Source organism: Oratosquilla oratoria, chromosome 28 (genome assembly GCF_046742065.1).
Source record: "Oratosquilla oratoria isolate Oo_2021 chromosome 28, ASM4674206v1, whole genome shotgun sequence".
Classification (NCBI taxonomy): Eukaryota; Metazoa; Arthropoda; class Malacostraca; order Stomatopoda; family Squillidae; genus Oratosquilla; species Oratosquilla oratoria.
In genome coordinates this window covers 49,589,833-49,616,277 of record NC_134804.1, presented here as the reverse complement: position 1 = coordinate 49,616,277, position 26,445 = coordinate 49,589,833, and the positions used below count along the sequence as shown (strand labels likewise).

The following is a 26,445-nucleotide window of genomic DNA, read 5'->3' as shown; positions in this document are numbered from 1 at the left end:
ACCATGATGTTGCGGCACCAAAAACAAATGACTCGGTCAGTGTCCATCCCGGACTGAAGACCTACATGTATCCTATGTACTCTTTGTATATCAATTTGTTGGCGTTGTCTTGGTAGTCTGCACCTGGCTGTAAAATGTGCAGGTCTTTTGGTACTTTGATTAGTTTAAGTAGCAGCTAGCGTGTATACTAAATAGAGACGATGGAATAGTGTCACGGGTGAGAGACGACACGTTTAAATATTCGCACCAAAACGATCTGATGCTACGTCAGTGAACGTAAGATCCTCTGCTGAAGATAGATTCTGTTAAGTCCTTAATTAGTAACATTTCACAGGGTCACAAGTATCTGAACCTTGCATGCAAATCAATCTTTCAAGTTTATTAAGTGGACACGTTTGAATATATATATTTTTTTTATAGACAAGGCATAGCAGATGCAGGGCTGTACCATGTGTAGTATACCAAGGAAATGGTTCGAAAATATTATGATGTACCCACACTCTGGTTTCTTCAGGGGGTTGTACGGAAGATCACGTGACCGACGAAGAACTGGCGAACATTACTACATTGCTCTTCGACCTCGACGTCAATAATGTGTTCCAGTATCTCGAACTCGACTACCAGGGGAAATATCATCCCCTGCCACCAGTGAGGCTGCTCTTCAGCCGTATGTACTTCTCTCAGTCATGTCATCGATTTTTTTTTTCTTTTTAATCGGCGTCGTTTCGTTTTTCTTTATTCTACATAAGGGTTCATATATGTATATATATCTATATATATATCTATATATAAATATATATATATATATATGTATATATATATATATATATATATATATATATATATATATATATATATATGTTTTTTCCCAGAGCGGGCCAGATAAATGAGAATGACTAGCACTGGCTGCAACGCCATTTTGTTCAATACAATACAGTGAATACACTAAAAATAAAACCAATCAACATATGTATTTAATATTACACAAAATAAAAATACGCGAAAATAAAGACAAACACGAAAATGAAGACAAAAATAATGAAGATAACAAATATGTTTATTGACCAAAAATATTTAGGAGAAAAAAAATGACGTGTACAGTGCGGCGGAGGGACGGGTGATCAAACTCCGCTAACCGTTATTTGGCGACTCGGGATTTACATGCTTGAGTATCTGGAAGCCAGAAAAGTGCAAAAAGGAAACGTCCACAGAGGGTCACTCCAGAGAGAAAAGAGTTAGGGGGACTCCATTTCGAAATGCCGGCGTTGGTCTTGAAGTTCCATTTTTTGGAAGTCTTTGGTAGGTGGGAAGGCATTAAGGCAAAGTTCCCATTTTCTTCTGATCGAGAGCCACCTGGGATTTTCGTACCATCGACACTTATCACCTGGTTCCAGGACAAAAAAGCACATGTCGATCAGATATAAATCTATTCATAAGTGAAACACAAAATAACCAACAACAAAGGGCAAAATTCATTAACTAAATTTCAATGTGAGGGACGCGCATTTTCCTTCACCGTTGGTCGCTGCGTGGCATGGCTTTGCTCACAGTGCATCGGAAATCCCGCCCGGGCGCCAACTACTGAAAATGGGTACCAAGGTAAAACGAATACTATAACGTACGTTGAGCCTCCCCCCACCTCCGCGCACCTCCACCGTGACGTCATAGAAAATCCAGAGGGAGGAGGTGAGTGAGAGGTGAAAGAAAATGTAAAATTTAAAGAAAACCATCTGTATGTATGGTAGACTTTAAAACTACACTATGATGTTCACATAATACTGAAATTACTCAGTATCACTTTCTTATCCTCAAATTATCAGTATCTGAGATATGACCGCCAGACAAGTTATAAAAATGCTTCCATGCTTTCACATTAGGTGGATTATATTAATATGACGAGTTATTAGATGGGATGACATGTGAATTTATATGTTGATCAGGTAGATGAGGAAGATATTATACTGTTGATACACATCAACTAGCTGAATATAAACCCAGTAGTAATGACACATAAAAACATCATATGGTTTTTATTATATAACATTTTGGATTTGCGTGGGTTTCCATATCTCCTCAAGCGTGGATTTTATATATAGACCTTTATCTCCACCAAGCTCAGTTATGTTTTAACCGGATTCTTTAGTCTATTTGCAATTGAATGAAAATTTCAGGAAATGTTGCTAATAAATAGTTACTTTCAAAATGACGACTGCATACATATCCAGATGACCGAGTGTTGTGTGTGCCACATAATTCAATCCATTTCTTTCTAAGTTCTTTATCTTTGGGTAGTGAAAAGAAATGTATATTTTTATCACCTTTCAGTCTAACGGCAATGTACTTCTGCATTATGCAAACTGTTGGCATTTTTATATGTTACTTGTCTGCCTTAGCTACCCCTTTAATCAGAAGATGGAGCTTAGCTCCACACACTGGTGTGTGAGTGGCTGACAGCTCTCGACCCGTGAAACCCTGGTCTCGATATTTCCGTTGACGTCATCATCTACCTGCGCAGTGGAGAGGTTTTCTGGCTCCCCCCCCCCGCTAATTTACCTTATAGTATTAGTTTTACCTTGTTGGGTGCCACCTGTGGCACGTGTGCCACAGTTTAGGAACGACTACAAGTTTCAGAGCGACCTTTACGTCCTCAGCGCCTCAGCTGTCACAGTCACTTTTAACTGCCAGCCCCCCCCCCCCCCGTGGGTTTCGATAGTTTCCAAGTATAGTGAGTGTTTAATATAGGATAATTACAGCATGTTTACTTTTATATTTATTGGAGAACAAAAGCAATTCCAATCACTGAAACAATTATTCTGGTCAAATTGAATAATAGTTGTTGCCTCAGTCAACTGCCAGGATACCCACAACCCCGCAGCGTTTGTAACGGTCCTCATGGCCTCCCATAGACATCACGGGCAAGACACGTTGACGTGTATTAAGGGGTTATCACACTGGGCTATTTTTCCTCCGACCAGTTGGCGGTACCACCGACCTCCATAAACTTACCCGCCGTAAAATCACTATGACAAACTAGTTTGTCTTAACAAAAATATATAATATTTGATATGCTGGAGAACATTTATTTTCCTCCATTAATCAGATTCCATTCTGAGAACCTCCAACAGTCGGGGGAGAAATTGCCCAGTGTGATAACATCTGTAGCGACGTTACGCCTTAAGCCGTTTTCATTAATTATGAATAGCACGTATATTATTGCTTGTACAAACTATTATGCAAATATGTATTTAGGAATTGTTATATGGTACCAGTAACAATGTATAAATATATGTTAGTGTATATACCAATACTCTATGTAATGCCAATTGTATTTTGTATAACAAGTAATGCAACATTCTAATTGACACGTGTCCTTTTTTGAGGTTGCACTGCAAGTCAGCAGTTACAATCAATTAAAATTTCATTATGTTGCCAATAATTAAGTCATTAGAAACTATAATAATAGAGTCACCAAATTATTACTTGTGTTTATGGGTACAGTCAAAGTTGGCAGAACTGTTTAGGTCCTGTTCTGGAGACCGAATGACAGCCTCTCGGGGTTGTGGCTCCAGACGGAGGTGTGTTTTGGAGGATTTTGGACATAGATGGCGGGGAGCGGTTCCTCGCCGACGTCCACCTTGCAAAACCACCACTTGCAGGAATCTGTTATTGGTTCTTAGGTAAGTCATGAAAAACTGGATTTGGAAAATATCCAACAATTAAAAATAAACTCTCCAGAATTAATGATAAAAAGAGAAAATGTTAATTTGCTGCAACCTGTCACACTAATGTGGACAGCTCCCATTTCTTTAGAGGTAATTCTCTTCTGCTACAGTGTTAAATTGGCTTTGTATGTGTTAGGCTACCCCCGTGTAAGGGGGAAAAACCTTTGGTATATGTATGTATATATGTGTTGTGTGCGTAAGACGCCATCCACTGACAGGCATCAAGTAACCCTTACTGGATGAAAACATATGTAGTGACAACATACGAAAGTCTTAATAACCACACCTATTTTTGGATCCACCCAGGATTTTGAGGTCGTGTCACTCACGCACGACGCGGATATACCTGTGATCTACCTGGAACTCCAGTAGAAGATGTGGTTAGAAGTAGACAAGCCTGAATCCTCAGTATGAAGAAGAAGAAAAAAAAAAAAAAAAAAAAAAAAAAAAAAAAAACCACTATATATTTTTATCTTCGGCAAATACCTCGAGGCAAGATCCTATGCACTCGCTCCAAACATCAGGGATTCTTACTGTAGGCCCTGTGAACTAAGACTACTGATACTCGGCTTTCCGGTACGTAGGGGTGAGCATGTCAATAGGTTGATCATGTAACAATTTGTATAAAATTGGCAGTTGCCGTTTAAGACCATGTGAGAACGGAACCCTTTTATTAATACGTATGTTTTGCTTGTTACAGGTTTATCAAGCCTTGATAAGACTGTAGCAAACGAAACATCGTACAAATCAAGGCTCAGTCTTCAGATGATCTTCATTTTGAAAGGTTGATCATATCACATGTCATTCTCAGATAGGTGGGTCCTCTATAAAGGCGTCACCTGAACAGAGACATTCATTTCTCAAAGGTAAGCAAGCGTTACGAAAAACCCATAATTTTATTCTTCACAAGAAAAAATAAAACGGGATGCTTGCCCGAAGACAATGCTCAGCAGCAAGAGGAACTAGCCGCGGCGATTGTTCCTACTTCTTCCATAATTCGAGGGGATGTCAGGATATGCACTCCCGACGAGGAGCTTCCCGCCAGACTTGTAGGTCCAAGTCTGTATGTTGAACCGTTTCCCTCCCATCTGAACTGTGCACCTCTTGTCTGGGCGTGCGTAGAAACAGATGGTGTAGACGGCCAACTCGAGTTCGGGCGAAGTGCCGATGAAGACAGAACCTATGGGCTTCTTCTCCTGTTCCCAAGTGAAGCGGGTCAGTAGAATCTCAGCTTTTCGTCGGTTTCCAGTCTGAAATGCATAGGCAATATAATTTCATACATTAAGTGCAATTCACTCTTCCAGTCTGAAATGCATAGGCAATATAATTTCATACATTAAGTGCAATTCACTCTTCCAGTCTGAAATGTATAGGCAATATAATTTCATACATTAAGTGCAATTCACTCTTCCAGTCTGAAATGCATAGGCAATACAATTTCATACGTTAAGTGCAATTCACTCTTCCAGTCTGAAATGTATAGGCAATATAGTTTCATACATTAAGTGCAATTCACTCTTCCAGTCTGAAATGCATAGGCAATATAATTTCATACATTAAGTGCAATTCACTCTTCCAGTCTGAAATGCATAGGCAATATAATTTCATACGTTAAGTGCAATTCACTCTTCCAGTCTGAAATGTATAGGCAATATAATTTCATACATTAAGTGCAATTCACTCTTCCAGTCTGAAATGCATAGGCAATATAATTTCATACGTTAAGTGCAATTCACTCTTCCAGTCTGAAATGTATAGGCAATATAATTTCATACATTAAGTGCAATTCACTCTTCCAGTCTGAAATGCATAGGCAATATAATTTCATACATTAAGTGCAATTCACTCTTCCAGTCTGAAATGTATAGGCAATATAATTTCATACATTAAGTGCAATTCACTCTTCCAGTCTGAAATGCATAGGCAATACAATTTCATACGTTAAGTGCAATTCACTCTTCCAGTCTGAAATGTATAGGCAATATAGTTTCATACATTAAGTGCAATTCACTCTTCCAGTCTGAAATGCATAGGCAATATAATTTCATACGTTAAGTGCAATTCACTCTTCCAGTCTGAAATGCATAGGCAATATAATTTCATACGTTAAGTGCAATTCACTCTTCCAGTCTGAAATGTATAGGCAATATAATTTCATACATTAAGTGCAATTCACTCTTCCAGTCTGAAATGTATAGGCAATATAATTTCATACATTAAGTGCAATTCACTCTTCCAGTCTGAAATGCATAGGCAATATAATTTCATACGTTAAGTGCAATTCACTCTTCCAGTCTGAAATGCATAAGCAATATATTTTCATACGTTAAGTGCAATTCACTCTTCCAGTCTGAAATGTATAGGCAATATAATTTCATACATCAAGTGCAATTCTCTCTCTCACACACACACACACACACAGACTCGACGGCGCAGTGGTAGAGTTCGAATCCCGCCCAGGGCTGAAATGATTTCAGTATCGCTATGCTGCGAGTTGTTACTCCAACTCTCATGGGCAGGGAGTTGAGTGTGTGTGTGCGTGTAAGGTCACAGCATTACCCATAGATCGGTCATATATGAACTGAGCTCTCTTCCGGGAGGGTAACTGTCGATCACGAGTCCAACATGTGATCCAAGACAATGGTGAATCACACATAAGTAATAATTGGTAATAACTGGCTTGTCGAACGGGACACGCGTTCGGAAGTATCCAATTCATTGCCAGAGGCGAGAACTGTCATTCCGAAATATGTGTTCGAGCGACCTACGAAAAATCACGTATTATCATTTTCATCATAATTGCTGCCTCGAATTTTATTGGTTGGAAACCCACAGCCCCACAGTAGCCGGCAACAGTCCCCAAAAACTCTGAACTGTTGTCTATATTGTATTAGTGAGGGACGACGGTTTCTGTCACTGGCTTACGGTTCTAGTAGTACAGCGGGCCTTATTGCGCAATATTCCGTATTGTACAATATCATTGACGATGTAGGAATTATATTGTAGAATGACAAAATATTGATAGTATATTTTGACAATATATACAGTGGGAGCAAAGGAAAAGTTAAACCCTTTCACCGCAATGGAAATGTTAACTCGAAATACGCTGTTAACTTTTACACCGTGTTCCCGCCATATAGGTAGTGGGAGGAGCTTGGGATGACGCCTCCTTCAACTCAGCGTTGCCGTTTCGTGGAAATATCGCTCATGGTGAGGGAATCTAGCGAGTGTTGGCAACTGGCGTGGATAACGTGGACGGATTTCTACACAGTGTGGAAAAATATTTCCACATTTTCTATATCTGCTTTGGGGCCTTTAGCTTATTGTGTGCAAAGTTATCTTTAGTTAAAGTTATACGTAAAATGGATTGCTGATAACCAAATTTTCCATTAAATACCTATATCTATACACTAACAGTCGCAAAATTGCAATGATACAAGAGAAGGGTGCTTAGCAGAGGAAGATAACATGGTCAAGGTGGTTTGTGAGGTCCAGTTATTCAGCTGAAACGGAGAGAGTAACACATTGCTTCTTCTACAGGTGTCGCTACTTAAGGTATGTGAAAATGAGGTAAATAATGATGGACCAAGTGAAGAGCTTTTCCATACAGAGGATAACCTAAATACAGAAAATCAGCAGAATGAATCAGAAAATACTAGTAATGACGACCAAAATGAGATAAACAATGATGGACCTACTGAAGAGCTTTTCCATACAGAGGATTCCCTAAATACAGAAAACCAAGAGAATGACCCAGAAAATACTAGTAGCGACGACCAAAGTGTGCTACGTTTTTATGAGCCAAATGACGAGTTTCCGATCCATAGAGTAGAAGATCTTAACGAAGACTATGTCAGTAGTACTGGGGAAAACCCTGACAGAGATTTCCTCAGTGATAGTGATACTGATCAAGAAAATACCGTAGAGAATCCATATACATACCACCTCCTCAGACTCGGATCCCTCTTCACAATCACAAGTGCCACAATTTGAATACGACGGTGACTATGACAGTGATAGGTCAGACAACTCTTAAGACCCTTTAAAAGGAGGAAATACTAAGTGAGTTTTGTTCAGTAAAATAATTATGTTACGTTATTATCATTTACCTTATTAGGGAAAGAATTAGCGGTATTCTAATGTTCATCGGTTTATAATGGTATATACTTAAATAGTATTATTTATGCGTTTTCTTTCTCATCTAATGTTTAGAGAAATCTGTTGGTGGCAACACTCCTATTCCACATTGTTGTGCGTGTCCGTTATGCCGATAGAAATTCCGTCAATCACAAACATGGAATAGCTTAGTCACTGATCAGTTTTCGATCAAAGAAAACGTGTGGAATTCAGGCAACGCTGCTTCCCGCCAGTGTGGTCTCAGAGTTCGGGCAGGACGTATGTGTGTCAAGCTGCTCCACAGACCACAACTTTTTCATCTTTCTTCTGAATTTGACGCCCTGTCAGACACCACCATACCATCACAATGGAGCGTAGCAAGGTGACAATGGAGAAGAACCCATACCCTCACCCTAATGGAGCAGTAAAGCGTGTGGCTGCCGATCTTAACGCGAGTCACTCTTCAAGCTCAAATAACCAACCGCCATCTCTCCCGGCACCGCGTCGCCTCGCAAACCTGGTTCTAGGGGCAAGAAGAAGACAACTGCTCGGACTGACAAGGTTTTGGTACGTGAGGTGCAATAGGACCCTTCAATAACAGCGGCTGAATTGAAGAAAAAACATCTTTTTCCCCCCAGAGCCAGGTTTGCGAGGCAGTGCGGTGGCGGCTGCCTTTTTGAGCTTGAAGAGTGACACATAGCTCACGTTCAGATCGTCAGCTACACGCTTTACTGGCCCTCCCTGCTCCTTTTAGGGTGAGGCCACGGACCTTCTCATCCATTGTCAGCTTGTTACGTCCCATTGTGATGGTATGGTGGTGTCTGATAGGGCGTCAAATTCAGCAGAAAGACGAAAAAGTTGTGATCTGTGGAGCAGCGTAACACAGATATGCTCTGAGAGCACAATAGAGCTAAGTTTGGTGGGAAGTTGAGGGATCCGGGGTGGGGGGATATGCGTCATAACAAGCTCCTCCCACTATCTATATGGCGGGAACACGCCGTAAGAATTAACAGCAAATTTCGAGTTTACATTTCCATGGCGGTGAAAAAGGTTAACTTTTCCTTTGCGCCCACTGTATTGTCATTCTTCAGTATCATCTCGATACCGTCAATATTGTGCAATACGGTATATTGCGCGATAATATTGATCATTTAGGGCCCGCTTAAGAAGAGATAAGCCACTAGCCGTCAGCTTTATGTGAATAGGAGGGTGGAATAAGTACAACTGATACAAATATTTTGGGCTCAGTCCGGAGATCGAGTGTCAGCCTTCCAGGGTTCCACCCTCAGATAGAGAAGAGAGTGTTAGTAGGTTCTGAGGACTAGCGGCAGGGAGATGAATCTCTCTGAAGTCCGTTATGCAGAAGAACGGAACGTTATGCAGGGAGACAGAACTGCTCGGCCAGTCAGTCTCAGGCAGAGGTCACCACAGCCTGCGAGGTCAGGTCATCCAGCCTGCCACCATACTGTACATGTCATTTTTTTCTATTTTCTAGGTTCCTGTGAGATACGACAGATTACATAATCCTTACTATCATATTGCAGAATATAGAAGATTATACCTGACATATCTACTTTAGGTTCGCTTAGTACAGGAATAATTATTTTAGATTTATTCTAGCAAATAACGGGAAAAATTTGTTATTTTAGAAAAGACTAGACTGTGAAGTAGTTTCTTACGAATATTATGCAGAACAATGTGTTCAGTTTCGGAATGAAAAGAATTTGGTGACCCTTGGTCTAGAGAACGACAACAATAACAACCACATGTAATTATCCCTTCACTGGTTCCTCTCACTTTCATATCCTCTACAATATAAGTATGTTGTAAGGATTTTATAATATAATAGCATAATGTGAAACAAGTACGTGAATACTATGAGTAAATGTGTTATATTCTGTTAAATCTAGCATCTGTCATCTAGGAGGTGCTAAGATGGGAGGGAGGGTGGAGGGGTGTGGAGTGTTTTCGGGGATGAAATGGGTGGGAATGTTTTTGTGCCTTGTCCTTTTTGGCTACCCCCCTGGTAAGGGGGAAAAAAGCCTTGGTATATGTATGTATGTATGTATATACATACGCATGTGTATGTATGTACATATATATATGTATATACATGTAAATATGTACATATATGTATGTGTGTATGTATATATATACATGTATATATACATGTGCTCAGATAAGAGGGAGGGTGGAGGGGTGTGGAGTGTGATCGGGGATGGAGTGGGTTGAAATGATTTTATGCCTTTCCCTTTTTGGCTACCTCCCTTGTAAGGGGGAAAAAGCCTTGGTATATGTATGTATGTAATTCAATAATGGAGCAATATCAGTAAAATGTGCTAACATAAATGCAAAAATGGAAAACGAGGCATAACGGCATAAAAAACGAAATTCTAGATTGACAAACCAACTTCATATGCTTAAAACAGTACATGGCAGCTGGACAGAACTCGCAGTAATGGATCTAAATTGGACAAATTTAGATTTAAGAAGGAAATAGGCAAGAATTTTACTAATAGAGTGATTAACGATTGAAATGGACTTAGTACCCATGTAGTGAGTGCTGAAACTATCGGTTGTTTTAAAAGAAGGTTAGATAACTTAATGGGTGGTAACGGACATGGAACTGCCTAGTGTAGGCCTTATGGTCTCCTCCATTCTTATGTTCAAATGTTCAAGGGACAATGACGGGTGCCTGAGTGTTGTAGTTCCGCAAGATGGACAGCAAAGTAAACCATTTTCTAAAACCGCCAACTCCTTTACCAGCTTCACCAGAAGATGCAGCCTTGAGAGAATGAATGTCTTCGGACTGGGGCCAAGATACATCTCCATCAACTTCAACTATATTTCTTAGTCTTTTTCACACGTGGAGAACTGGCAACCGACAAGTGATCTCCCCCTACAACTTATAATCGGTGACATACAAAGAACACCATACTGATACAACACACACAACATTCTAAAGCAGGGGTTCTCAACCTGGGAGCCGTGACCCCTTCAGGGCCTACAGAGCTTCACAAGGGGGGCTACAAGTCGGAAACTAATTGTAGTTAGTGGATGCGCAACAATTTAATTTAGTGATAAAGCAGTCTCCAGCAAGCTAGGAAACAGAAATTCATAAATATGGGGTACATGAGGAAACGTATTGAGAACCACTGGTCTAAAGTTTCTTCTTTGGGAGATTTGTAGATAGTTCCCAGGGCTGTTGGCAGGCACTATGGGACCAAGAGGTTTCCACCTTTTGAAACTAAGGCAACAATGGATCGAAAATAGTATAACGTATTCCAGAAAACGTAGTATATATGCCTACCATGTAGTGATCAATCATTACACAATAAATCACTAAGATAACAATACTTACATTGCTACTAAGGGACACCTTATTGATGAATCCCTTGTAATCAAGATCTCTTTCAGTTTCTTCTTTGTAAAAGGAGACCCAATTATGAAACCCGGACACTTTGCCATTTTTGAGTTCTCCTACAAAACTGTGTTCAAACCCAGAGGAGGTACCGCCAGACCTGCGGCCACGGTTGTACATTGTAAACCATATCTCATCAAGCTTTACTCTGAGATCGTTCACAAGTCCTGGAAAGAAAAGACATAATCTGGAGTGAGATAAGATGGCGTGGGCATGAGACCAAACTGGGACAATAATATTCTTATTTACTCATAGTTAGACAAAGTCATCATACTACGATAGCAGGGCAGGACTCTTAGTAAGGGATTTAAATTTTTGACAAATTTAGATTTAAGAAGGAAATAGGCAAGATTTGGTTTACTAATTGAGTAGTTGATGAATGGAATAGACTTGGTAACCATATTGTGAGCGTTGAAACTATTGGCTGTAGTAAAAGGATAGATAATTTTATGGATGGGTGTAATAAGTGATAATTGACATGGAACTGCCTAGTTTAGGCCTTGTGGTCTCTTGCAGTCTCCTTTTTTTAAATTTAGCCTTGTGGATTATTCATTCTCACTAAAACACCTGGGTTTTCGCTGGCCGAGTGGCTTAGAGCGACGCTACTTGTGACGGAGGTCGTGGGGATGGCAATTCGATCCTTGCCTCCAGCAAGTTGGACCAAGGGTATGGTTCATTAAATTCCATGCTACAAAGTCCTCTGTAAGATGCATCGTCCTAACCTCCTGATAGGGGAGCTTGGACAGACAGTCCAGGGAACAACAACAACTAAATCACCATTCACAGACAAAGTTTAATGTGATTGGCATTTTAGGCATTTTAATGCTATCCATGTGACTAAAACCATCCCCCACATTTGAAGACTGGAAACTAATCTTCATCCAAAAAGGAACGATGATAATTTTTTACTTCTAATATCCCTCCGGTTGCGTCTACCATTCTTGAATCACACGTACTTCCTCTGACCCTTACAGTCAGGAAGCCCAGTGGAGTTTGATTACAATTTTGCCAGCAGCCTACCCCCATGCAAGAATGTGGTTATGCAGAAGATCCACCGTTGCAACTTTGTCGTCAGGACTTGGCATTTAGCGTGTGAGGAAGAAGTCTCGAAAGAACCACACAAGGGATGAGAAATTGTGAATAATTCTTATGGCATTATTTGGTTCACAGGTCCTCAAATAGACACAGCCGTGCTGGAACCTGCTGACCTTCCTGACAGTGATGATGATATCGCCAAGACTCGAAACAGCCTTGAATCTGACTCAGACTCTAATGACAGTGACGTGACCTAAGAGAGTGATGATGACAATGAATACACTGGAAAAGCCAGGTGGTGTTTACACTTCTGGCAGAATGGACAGTGGCTATCCAAGGGGTTTCTTATATACTCAGGTTTAGCAGAAATTTATTTGGTAAATGCATTATCTTGGGATGCTTCACACGTCTTCAGAACCTTGGTAAAATCAAGCCATCAAGTTTATCTTGGACATAGCTAGTGAGGGTATCTCAATCTCAATACAATGATGCTGAAGCAAACACGGTGTTACCTAAATTTTCCTTAAAAAAAAAAAAAAAAAAATTGTCCATTGATTTCAAACGTCCAAACAAGCATTTGAAAGCCTTCCTGACTGCTCGCTTGATAAATAAAAATCACTGTCATTTCAGCAGAGTTGATTACACAGCCAGGTACGGCTGATCTTTGGCAGTATCATAATAATAGTTACAGTGTTGAGGTAGAAGTCAAGTAAGTCCAGACACTTGACACTGACATACAAGCTTAATATAGGCCTATTCTTCAAGATTTGAGTATAAAACAAGAGTGGACATAACGTTCGTCAGTGACAAGCATGTATCCACTAATCGAAATAATCTTTTTGTGTCCAAGTAAATTTATTTTCTCCTTTTCAACACCCCTTTTCACATGGCGTCCTTGAATGAAAAGTTGGAGACCTAAGAGACCGTGGAATTTCTAGTGAACTTGCACACTGCTATATGGCGGAAATGAATTATGTCTATTCTTAAGCAGTAATGGCAGTGGAAAACATTTCATAAGAGTTATATTTTATACAAACTTGATTATGGCATCTACCAGAACAAATTTCAGCTTTCTCAAAAGTGTAAATGGAATTCTTTTTGGCTTCCCCCCCCCCCCCAAAAAAAAGACCCTTCTTAAACTGAAAATCCCTGAAATATATCATTCATAAGTTGGGTAATTTCACTAAGTGAATCAAGAAGAAAGGAGGATAAACCATGCATTGTTCTCCATAGAGTAAATGTGAAGGGTTTTGGTTCCTTGCAAACCTTCCAGACCCTTCTTGAGCAGTATTGCTGGGGAAAATCGTTCTCAAAAGTGTAAATAGAACCCTTTACAGACTCCTAAAAGGGCCCTTCTTAACTGAAAACCCCAGGATTGATGTGTTCTTATTTTACATAATTTCACATATTTGTGAAATAAGTTTCCTTGAGTAAGTGAGGCAAAAATCAAAGAAGGTATTTTTGTTGGACCACAGATTAGGGAGCTGATGAGAGACCAGAATTTTGATGAAGAGCTAAATGATATTGATAAAGCTGCATTTAAGAAAGTTTGCGTAGAGTTTTTGGAGAATCACAAAGCAAATAACTATTCTAAAATCGTAAAAGAGCTACTGACATCCTACAAGGCTTTGGGATGCAATATGAGCCTAAAAACCCACTTCCTAGACATTCGTTTGGACTTTTTCTCTACAAATCTTGGCGCCGTCAGTGACGAGCATGGTGAAAGGTTTCACCAGGACATTCTGAACATGGAAACCCGTTATCAAGGGAAGTGGAGTCCTTCAATGTTGGTTGATTACTATTGGACACTAAAAAGTAATCTTCCAGAAGCAAAATACATTCGAAAATCATGCATTTCTATATTTTAAAGATAAGTTTCATCGAAATATCAGCCTCATTTATTAGTTATAATTGTTTAAAATTTAATATGCTATCAGAAAAACTATGCCTGATAGAAAAATTCTGAAAACATATTTGAAATCAACAGAAAAAATTCTATCAAGTTCACCTTTTTCTTGTGGGAAAGGAATTCTAATAAATTTTGTTGACCAGTGTAACCTGTCAACCGTATACCTAACCTAGAGACTTCCTGGATATCTGAATACAGAAATTAAACCCAGTATATGAAAACAGCTATTAAACCAGTGAGGATTCATAAAGGTTAACTAGTCAACAGAGGCTTTGAAATTTAATCAGTTATGGAAATGTTATTTGTGTACTGAAGTATCGAAGTGTTTAAGAACGAACCCGATTATACTCAAGTAAAGAGTAACGAACCCAATATTCTTGCGAACCCTGCTGTGATTGGGTTCCCTAATCTCGACATGATCCAATAAATTAATACACAAGTTAATAGATAAATAAATGAATAATTGGTTTAAGGTCACAAACTCCCCGTCCCTTACAGAAGACTTTGAAGCATGGAATTGAATTAATCATGTTCAACTTCGCCGGTGGCAGGGTTCGAGCTGCCATCTCGACCTTTTCCGCTGGTAACGACTCCCTAACCCACTCGGTCAGCGAGCTTCCAACGGGGCGAGAAAATAAATACCGATGCACCTACACACAGTTCTTGTATATCATTCAGTCTCACCTTTCCGCTTCAGGAACGCCTCCGTCTCTTTCATGACCTCGGTGTTCATGACTGCATTGAGGAAGGCAGTCTGCTCCTTCATCTCAGAAGAAGTAACAGATTCAGAGACGGTCACTGACGGTATGTAGTTGTCGAGCAGTTTGTACATGGCAGACACTGTGGGCCCTTGGAGAGCAGCCGGCTCCACATTTGTGAAGAACCTGACAGTCACGAAAAAAGAAAAAGAAAACTACGTAAATATGCGAATAAAAATATGGATAAATAACACACACCAAAAGAATAAACTGTGGTAATTGATTTGGTTCTAAATGAAAGGGGAGATGTTTATGAACATGTGGTTACAGTGAATGTGTTGGTCGAGGCGTTGATAAAGTAACGGTCGCTCTGGAATGCAGTCGTTCCTAAACTGTAGTTCGCGTATCGCAAGTGGTAACCCGATGGCCTTACAGATAATGTGCGAGCACATTCGGGGTTATGATGCGCCATTTTCAGTTGTTGGCATGATTTCCGATACACTGTGAGCAAAGACATGCCATTGACCGTCCCTCCTACTGAAATTTTGTTGATAAATTTTGCTCGTTGTTGTTGGTTCATTTGTGTGTTCTACTAATGAATAATTTGATATCTGATCGACATTTTTCTATCTAACCAGGTAGTACGCGGCGACGGTATGAGACCTCTAAGAGGTACTCAATCAGAAGAATAAAAAAAAAAAAAAGGAACCTCTACCCAAATCCTTTCCACTTGCCAAAGACTTCGAAAAAGACCTCCACCGGCACTTCGAGTTCGAGTCCTCTTAATTCTTACGGTGGTGGCACACTAGGCATCTCGCTAGCATGCTACTTGCTTTTGCTACTTCGAGTAGAAACTACTTCGGTGACGATCTATTGTTTTTCATATTTACTTTTGCATTATATAGCGAGAAGCTGAATGACAAACTTAGTTAAACCTATACGAACGTTAGACAAATTGATGAGGTGTTCTTACATAAGTCTAGAATATTGCAACCGAAGTTGTTTCTACTCAAACGAAGTAGCAATACCAAATAGCATGCTAGCCTAGTGTGCCGCCAAATCTCAAGTCACTGATGAAAAATCACTTTAGATAACAGAAGTACTTACGGTGCAGAGGCGACGTCATTGGAAGCCGAGGATGAGGTTTTCCCTTGGTGGTTGAGTGTGAGATGCTGGAACACATTGTTGACGTCGAGGTCGAAGAGCTCTTCTGTAATGGTCCTCAATTCTGTGTTGGTCACGGATTCACTCGTAGATCCCCCTGAAGAAACCAAAGAGTAAGTCCATCATAATATTCGCGAACTATGTTCTTGGTATACTGTACTTGGTACTGCCCTGCATCTGCTATGCCCTGTCTACAAAAACATCTACATTCATATGTGCCCACTATATAACGACTTTTAGGTCTTGAGAGTTTAATTTACATGCAAGGTTCAGATACTTGTGACTGGAATGTTACTAATTAAGGACTTATCAGAATCTATCTTCAACAGAGGACCTTAATGTTCACTAATGTAGCATGAGATCGTTTTGGTGCAAACATTTAAATTATTCTGGTACTGTACTGTCGTCTCTAGTTAGTATACACACTAGCTGCTACTTAAACTAATTGAGGTACCAAGAGACCTGTACATTTTACATCTAGGTGCAGACTACTTAAACAACAACAAACTAATATACAAACAGTACCTAGGGTGCATGCAGGGCTCCATTCCAGGATGGGCGGCACCATCTCTGATACACAACACCACAACTTACAGATCAAACAAAACAAAGCACTGGCAACAGTCCTTAGATGAGCACATAACACCCGCCATCAGAGTTTTGCATTACATAAACATCTGAACATGCGCGGCACATAAAACATAGCATCCACCAAAACAAAACCCGTTATTACACTATATTTCAGACTAAACACCAACACACTGACTCGGACTCCATAACATTATCATAACACAATACACATCATTTCCCACCACCAACCAACCATACTAACATTAATAAACATGTATACACATTTCTCAAACAGGGATTTTGACCATCTTTCACCGCATGTACAATAATCCCAATCCAAACTAACATTAATAAACATGTGTACACATTTGTCAGACTGGGATTTAGACCATCCTCCACCGTATGTACAATAATCCGAATCCAAACTAAACAGAATTATTAACTTGAAAGTAGACTACACTGCAGCCACTGCACATCCCTTGGTTCCATACAAACTCTAAACAACACAGACAAACTACGACCACTCAGCCTGACTGTTTAGCACATATTAACGCACATATCTATAGACCGGTCATCGCCGAGAGTACATTGATACAAGTAGCACACAACCCGTCAGGAAGTGGAGGCTCTGTGGCAAGATCCACGTACACAGATTTCCTCTAGTGTCACAAACCACTGACAACAAGAACTACTTAACGACCACGTAAAGCAGTGGTTCTAAACCCTTTTCAGTGATCTTAGTACCTCTTGATATCCTAGGGAAGTTTCTCGTACCCCCATCCAATACAAATACAATGCAAACATATGAAAAGGATTAGTGATACAAACTTTCCTTTGCTATCTCATGGTAAATGTATACCCTTACACTGAGGCTATCATGTCTCGTAACCCCCCCCCCCCCCGGGTTCAAAGTTTCGACAGGTACCCTGGGTTAAGAACCACTGACGTAAAGCCTCTATTTGCTAAGCCTAGACACGAGGGGGGGGGGCATAACTAGGTTCATACGTATGTAGAATCTGATAATTTTATGACAGTCGCATGAAGGATTCGAACCCACTGCTTTCGGCACCCCTTAAGATCACCTTCGCTATTAGCGAATTTCTCTCACGTATGTAGAAGTAGAACATCCTGTTCATCTGATCGCCCGGCCTGTTCGTTCCGCTGACTTCTAATCCTATCATGTCCTGTCACTAAAGGGGTAATCACACTAGGCTATCTCTCCTTCAACCTTTGATTAATCTGCGGTACCACCCAGCCCCAGAAGAAAAAATTCCACCGTAAAATCATTATGGCGAACTATTTTGTTTTCTCCACAAAAATACGTAAAATGTAATTTGATATGCTGGAGGAAAAATAGCCCAAATGTGATAACGCCGATGAGGCAACCTAGGGCCAACGGTGCGTACTTGTAAGGTGGACGTCAAGAAGAATCATCTCCCTACCTCCTATCATCCAAATCCGTCAACACCCTCACCTTCAGCTGGAGGTGGTGCCCCGAGCGGCTGACGCTCGGTATTTGGACCCGGCTCCAGAATATTTTTCATTAGATTCGACTGTATTTCCTCAACTAGTTCCTACAAGGAGATCTGATATTTGGCGACGATTTCCCTTCCCTTACAACAATAAGTCGGTAGAACAGAAACTGCACTATACTTATACAATACTGTCCAAAGTTTCTTTCTAGACATCTACGGTAGGGTTCGAGGACCGTTGCCAATCACTGTAGGGCTGCGGGTTTCGGTTATGTGAAACTGCAGGCAACGATTAGTGTCATTATTATTACGACGCAACGTGGATCCCTTATACGCGCCAACCTCCCCCCCTCCCCTTTCGGACACAAAGTAAAACTATCTCGTTCATCCCACCCTGAAGCACTAAAGCTTCTATGACTATAACACGCCTAGTCCCTTCACCATTCTTATACGCTTCATGGCTCTAGTTTGTTTCTAGAAGGCCACAGCGTGCATCACTGAGCTAACAAGTTGAAAGACTGTTGTACTCCTACGTACGTATGAACCAAAATATGGACATGGAAAAAAAAAAAAAAAAAAAAAATCCCAAGTGGAGGCCTCTCCATGAACTAGTGTGACTAAAGGTTTCACATTTCCCCCCAGCCATCAACTTATTACAGTACCATCGCAGACAGAGCTGAAATCGTGGCAACAATTCCCGTAGTTGGCGCAGTTGCTGTTACACTGGCACGGTTTGGCACTTTGGTACCCCTCGCCACAGCGACCTTTGCAGGACAGGCAGGCGTCGTTGTAATCCCGGCAGCAATTGTTGTGGCTGACACAGCCCTTGTTACAGTGGCAGGGCCGTTTTCTGTTGAAGCCCTCGGCACACCGTCCCTTACAGGACAGACACACGCTGCTGTAGTCGCTGCAACAGTCCCCAAAAGTCGTGCACATGGAGTTGCATTGACACAGTTGAGTATTGTCCTCAATCCCGCATCGGCCCTGGCAGGAACCCCAGGCCCGGAGGAAGGAAGAAGGAGAGGAGGCCATTTCCACTTCCACGCCTCGATAGACAAAAGAGAATTAGGCTACATGGGGGCAAGTAGGTTGGCCCTAAACAGGGACTTTCATGGGGCAAGTAGGTTGGCCCTAAACAGGGGATTTTCATTGAGTAACCTGTGCTTTTCCATCTGATATCTCGACAGCTCACAGTAGGAATAATGCATGACAATAATTCTTTTCTTTTTCATGACACCACAGAAACTTCAAATCTCGTTCTTGGCCTGTGATCGTCGAGAGCCAAAGATGTAGAAAAACTTTAGGGTACACAAGGAACACCTTGAAAAGGAATCTAAGGCCCTGCTCACACTAGCGGTTTCAACCGCCGCGGTTCAACTATGTAATTCAATGGAGGTGTTCACACACAACCGCACGTTTTTCCTTGATTATGTAGTACCGCCGCAGTTTCCGCGCGGTTCAGATCGCTAGTGTGAAAAGGATGCTAAGTGTGGGGATATATGAGGTGGCGGCACACGAGACATTTCTCGCTAGCATGCTACTCGTTTTTGCTACTCACTTTGATCTTTCGTATCCAGAGTGGCATGCTACTGACTTTTGCTGCTAGGGAAAAGTGGATAACTTGCTGGGAATATCCAAAGGCAAGTTTTGCTACTCACTTAAATTTTTCGTATCCAGAGTGAGTAGCATGCTACTGAGTTTTGCTGCTAGGGAAAAGTGGATAACTTGCTGGGAATATCCAAAGGCAAGTTTTGCTACTCACTATGATTTTTGGTATCCAAAGTGAGTAACATGCTACTGACTTTTGCTGCTGGGGAAAAGTGGATAACTTGCTGGGAATATCCAAAGGCAAGTTTTGCTACTCACTATGATTTTTGGTATCCAAAGTGAGTAACATGCTACTGACTTTTGCTGCTGGGGAAAAGTGGATAACTTGCTACTCACTTGATTGTTCAAACGAGTCACAATTCTAGAGGTTTATATATGAAGTATAAATAGAATTATACGTGTATATTGTTTGTGTTTCTTTAATCTCTAATTTCACTATACACTTACTAAAGCATTCAGATAAAAAAAAAAAAAACATTTACTTGTATATTTTTACTACTGCAGTACCGGGAGATTACTTGGAGGGAAGCTTTGTCACAGTTTTTCGTTATCTGATAGCCAAAAAAGTCATTACCAAAGCCCTTGTGTAGTAGAGCAAGTACCAAGAGCGAGTAGCATGCTAGCGAAAAATACCCAGTGTGCCACCATCTTTGGAGGAAAAAAATCATGCATTTAGGGAATCGATTGCACATGAGAACATGTACACATGTATACACATGTGCCGTCAAACATTTGCCGGCAACATGTAAATCACTAAAGCCCCAATTTGTTTGGGGCATTAGTGTCGAGATTGTTGACCAACCTGATTAGCCACACGTCCACCCACGTCTCAGCAATGTGCTGACATGTTTGCAGCAGCTCCGACACATGGTTACACACATCTCTCCAATTACAGCTACATACATGTATCAAACATGCTGAAAACATGTATCAAACATGTTGAAAACATGTATCAATCATGTTGAGAACATGTATCAAACATGCTGAAAACATGTATCAATCATGTTGAGAACATGTATCAAACATGCAGAAAACATGTATCAAACATGCTGAAAACATGTATCAAACATGTTCGGGTACAAACTTAGGGGCTACAAGAGCAGGAGGCGTACGCGCATTATATTTACAATGAAAAAAGATAAGCTGTACGGCCAACTCTATATTAAGACTATATACATAGGCGAACATTTCCTTGAACAATTTCGTCGTGCAAATACGTCGAAACTTGGAGAGAAAAAATGAGCCTGATTCAGTGGTGCCTTTCGGGCTTTGGTGAACCAGCACTGCGGAAAACACAACTTTACCCACAATGCCGCCGGGCGATGTGATTCACCAAAAGGTCAACGCGGAATCTTGCTAACAGAGAGCAAAGGCCATCCGCCCCCCCTCTCTCTCTTCCAGTCGCTCTTTCTCCCTCTTTTTCTCTCACTCTCTTTCTCTTACTCACTCTCCCGCTTCCTCTCTTCCACCTCCTCTCTCTCTGTGTGTGTATGTGTATGAAACACTCATCACGGTCTTGGATCACGTGTTAGATTTGTGATAAACAGCTATTACCTTCCCGGATGAAAGCGCAGAGCTCATATATGGCCTAATATGTGGGTAATGCTGTGCCCTTAGATATGCAGGTACACACGCACGGCAACACACACACACACACACACGTGATCCAAGACCATGGTGAAACCATGGTGAATCACACCTTGCCCACCAGGATTGGAGTGACGGCTCGCAATACAGCGTTGCTGAAAATGTCAGTCTTGAATGAGTGGTCGATCAAAATACCACGGTATCCGGTGTCTGGGTTAAGAAGAAGAAGAAGAAGAAGAAAAGTCTTTGTACCAAAACGTCCACGTTTGGGTTTGTCAAACAAGTGTTTCAAGTGATGTTTGACCGTGTGAATAGGGTATTTGGTTGTCAAACACGTTCGACAAACGTGTTTGACGACCACATACCCCATTCACACGGTCAAACATCACTTCAAACACTTGCCTGACAAACCGAGTTTGTCAGACTGTTCGACCGTGTAAATGGCCCTTTAAGGTTCTAGAACAATCCTCGTACTGGGACACACTGCAGTGGACGTACATTACGGTAACAGCCATGCAGTTGTGGCACCTGGGAACAAGGTACCCAATATGGAAATTAAAAGAATAAAATTAATTCCCCTGCGCTCCATGTGCGTTGGTAAGTAACGACGACGAGGCCGAATGAATTATACACCAATTAAGGAAAACAAGATGGAGTCCCCTGGTGTAAAAAACAAAAATTATGTTGTAGCCAAGGAGGACCAATAACGGGGTTACATAAAGAATCGTCACCCCATGAGATCCCACCTGAAGAACTGTCACCCTATACGCCGAATATCAACAGTGGAATAAAGATTAGGTTAGGTTAGATTAGGTTACGTTGAATGAAGGTTATAATTATTGTCATCAACTAAACGAAGAATCGTAAACCCAGGATGGCCCACGTGAGTAATTGTCACCCTAGGATAGTCCACATGAAGAATTGTCACCCTGTCGAAGTCTGAGGTGAACGAATCTTCGTGTGATCCCAATGACGTCACTGCGCGCAAACGAAAATCCATACACATTTGGAGTGAGGTTTTAAACGTGTAGACCAACTTAAGCATTGTTTTGTTACAGGTTCTGCGGCACATTGTAGGGACTGACGAAAGTTTAATGGAGTGTTGAGTAATCAAGATTTCAAATACAAGTATATATGAAATGAACGCTTATCAGGAAATGTTTGCTGCCATAAGTAAAAGAATATTTCAACCATTTCTTTAATATGAGTAAAAAAGCATTAAGATTAGCAGTTGTGTGCGAGTCCATTTTTTATTCTATGAATAAACATTTCATACTTGATCTTTGGTCTTAGAACAAAACATGTTTTTCTTGCAGATTTTAAGGAAATTGTTGCATATGCTGTGTCCGATATTTCTTAAAGCAAAATATGGCTAACATCGACGAGTTGCAGTGGAAATGAAATCCGCCAGGTTTCTCGTGAAGCCAACCCAAGGACGATTTCGTCCGAGGAAGCCCTCTACGATAGCAAAAGCAAGTAGCATGCTAGCGAGAAATGCCTAGTATGCCGCCACCTCAACGCGACCTGATATACGAGTGACCTCGATACACCGTGAAGACCTAAGGAACGTGTCCAGAACACCTGTGGTCCAATTGTAACGTTCTACACAATACGTGAACTCAATTCACAAGAACACATTTATGGTACACTACAAAAGATTGTACAAGTCACAAGTGCATTCACAACTACATGTCACTTATGACGTCACGTTTTGAAACCAATGGTGGATATATTGCCTGCGGATTTTCAAACAAAAGCCAACTCTGAACTGTCCGTTTCCTTCCCAATTTGATGGAGCTTTCGATGCCAAAGTCTCCTGCCGAGCTACGATGCAAGTAAATATCCCTTAAGGGCTCAGTGGCAACAGACCCCTTCTATACACAACTATCATTTCATTTTCCTACAGACTTCTTCCCTTTCTTCAAAACCCGATCCTGCGCGTGCGTACTCCATAGGCTAACTCCCATTGAGATAACTTTTGTCCGTTCAGTAGGTAGCAATGAAATACCATTTGCAACAATGCGTGCTTGTGATTGCCAAACCAAAAACTGACTGTCGGGGGTTGGGGTGGGGGTGTTCGGGTGAGTCTGCCTGTTAGGCTAAGTCACTATGTGATTTCGTGATGGCATATGTACGAGCGTGTGTGTGAGAATAGAAGAGATGGAGTTCCGGTTATGTTAAATTGCATTTAAAGACAATAAATACACTGTGTCTTCTTTAAATGGAGATTAGTTTCCAAGTGTCAACAGGAAGTGTGGATTTGGTTTGTAGGGGTGCCACTAGATCGCAATCAATGGTAAATAAAGATATATCTGGGTGATGCGTGTGTAAACGGAACAGTCGGCTTCGGGCGTGTGAGACATCGTACATCTGGCAAGCGTGACACTAGCCTCTACCCACCCCCCTACCTCCCCGACACAGCTGTAGAAACAAGTGTGGTCCCACACAGCCATTGAGGACGCCCATTATGGCGCGATCCAATTGTTTCTCCAGCTTCTGCTTCGATGCTGTCGAGTCTTCTTCTTGTTCAAGTTTTGAAGTCAATGTTGACGCAAAAGAAGCTTCAAACAGAGGACATTGGGAAACAAGTCTCTCATTTCAGGCTCACACACGTCGTCAGTTCGAGAGTCAATCGAAGACATTCCTTGTCGAGTCAGCCTCATGAGATACAGTATTGTTTGTATGACTCACCAAACACTGAGTGTACGGGCTTGTGATCGAAAAAGAAAAGAAAAACAATAACATAACTGGAGGAGATCTAAACTCAATCTGTACGTTAATTTAATTCAAAACAAATTTATAGAATATGACAATTTCATATATACGAGCGAATTGGTTTCTCTTGAACCCACCCATAGATCCCTGATATTCACATGGATGTAAAGGAGTTATCACGCTGGACTATCAGATAGCATATATGCTGGAGGAAAAAAAGAAAATCATCCAGCATATATAATGGTAACCAACCAACCCTATATATATATATATATATATATATATATATATATATATATATATATATATATATACATATATATATATATATATATATATTGGGTTGGTTGGTTATTAGATTACCAACATTTCACTAAGCGCAGCGCAATCGTTCATAATGGAGAAACCAGCACAAGCATACACACACACACACATGAAGACGGGGCACCACGAGCATAGCTCCCCTTCCCGTAAAATACAACTAGGTAAACACACACACACGCACAGCGAAAGAGGGAGGCAGAGATAGAGACAAACAGACAGATATAAACACAAAAAGAGACGAGAAATGGAATAATTGCTGAAAAAACAATAAAAAATATCAAACGGTTTCTTCCGTCTAGATTAGTTCTAAATATTACTTGAAATTAGGATCACGTTTCCTCAACCGCTCATAAATTTAGAAAAGATCCTTCCTCACATTGTAGTGTATCAACATTTTCTACGTCATCGAATGCATCTTCTATGTCTTCTTTATCAAATGCGTTATCTACGTCTATGATATCAAATGCGCAGGGCCTGTGTTCCCAAATGCGTCTTACGCATGTGACGAGTGACAGTTCAACACAGTCTTCTGAAAACTGATTATTGCTACAAGTTTGCACTCCCTTCTACCTCAACTCTAGCAGCCTTTACTAAACAATTTCACTATAGATTGTGGAAGAAACCAGCAAATAAATAAAACACAACAGAATTAATTAAATAAAATACCCAGCTTGGGATAGGGGTAGAAAAAATAAATAAATAAATAAAAAATCTGGTCTGGTCTGGTCCCGTCTGTCCCCAAAGCCGATGTAAATTCTCCCGACCAAACAAACTGTTGAGTTGAAAAGGCTCATCTACGAGCCTCGTGCAACAGCCAACACCTCTCACACTCCCAACGACTCCCTCTCTCCTGCCCTAAGAGGTTATCACACTGGGCTATTTTATCTCCAACCTCCGATTAATCGACGGTACCATTCACCTCCTGCACTTTTTCCGCCGACTTTTGATATGCAGGAGGAAAATTATATTCCTTCAGCAAATCGGATTCTTTCCCGAAAGCTGTTGGCTGCAAATCTGCTCCAAGAGTCGGAGGAAAAATTGCCCAGTGTGATAATGCCTTTAGCCTTTAGTTCACTCGAGTATTCATCTCTTTGCTACAAAGAGCTCACTTCACTCGACGACAGGCGAGACCCCGAGAGAGAGAATTTTTTTTATTAATTTATTACGCATAGGCGTCAGTCAGTACATGGATATACAAACACAAAATGTTAATATAATGCATCAGATGAATACACAATCAATAGTAGTACAGAGAGAGAGAGAGAGAGAGAGAGAGAGAGAGAGAGAGAGAGAATTTTTTTTATTAATTTATTACGCCAAGGCGTCAGTCAGTACATGGATATACAAACACAAAATGTTAATATAATGCATCAGATGAATACACAATCCATAGTAGTACAGAGAGAGAGAGAGAGAGAGAGGGGGGGGGGCGTGGGATGGCGTCATCTAGTGTGCTGTTCCTACGCAGGATCGTTTTTTTTCTTTTCTTTTAACTGCTCTCTTATACTTGATGCGGTCGTCGCCTCAGCCCACAGGCGTCACTGACATAAATAGGCAACGTTGGTATCATTACATCAACTACTTTTTTTGTTTTGTTTTTGCCCAGCGCGCCACTCTGGTTTAAGCCGTTGATGGCAGGCTTGAGATCACACAACACATAGTTCAGGAACTTTGTACATACATACATATACCAAAGGCTTCCCCCTCCCCACTCTCTTACATTGGAGGTAGCCAAAAGACAAAGGCATAGAAACCACTCCCACTCATTCCATCCCTTACATTACTCCACTCCCCTCTTCCCTCCCTCTTATCTTGGCACCTCCTGGGTGACGGGTCATCCCTGCATCTTGTCCACTGCTTTGGGTCAGAAGCAGTGTCGCAAGACACAGCACATCCACAGCAAGGCCGCTTCATTAATTCGGCATCCCGTCAGGTAGAAAAGAAGACGTGGAGAAATCCCTTCGGGCTGCGTCAATTTATTTCTCATACATACTCCCTCACCCCCATCCCCCACCCACTCCCTTTTATGCATCACAGCATCATCCATACACAACCATTCTCCATTCATCCGTCTTCTGTCCTCCCCCGTCCTTCCTCAACAGAC

At 41.1% G+C, this 26,445-nt stretch overlaps 1 protein-coding gene across 2 annotated transcripts in view; it reads right to left on the bottom strand.

The window, feature by feature from the left end:
* Positions 1–2,757: 2,757 nt before the first annotated feature.
* The window catches only part of LOC143040409 (uridylate-specific endoribonuclease A-like), a 30,185-nt gene continuing 6,497 nt past the window's right edge, over positions 2,758–26,445 (bottom strand). For both annotated transcript variants that reach the window (XM_076211463.1, XM_076211464.1), the window contains 5 exons: positions 18,770–19,153; positions 16,009–16,162; positions 14,888–15,087; positions 11,200–11,426; positions 2,758–4,972 (listed from right to left, as the gene is read on the bottom strand). In XM_076211463.1, the coding sequence (XP_076067578.1) occupies positions 4,685–4,972; positions 11,200–11,426; positions 14,888–15,087; positions 16,009–16,162; positions 18,770–19,153 (1,253 nt within the window). In that variant the 3' untranslated portion in view covers positions 2,758–4,684. The remainder of the gene's footprint in view (positions 4,973–11,199; positions 11,427–14,887; positions 15,088–16,008; positions 16,163–18,769; positions 19,154–26,445) is intronic.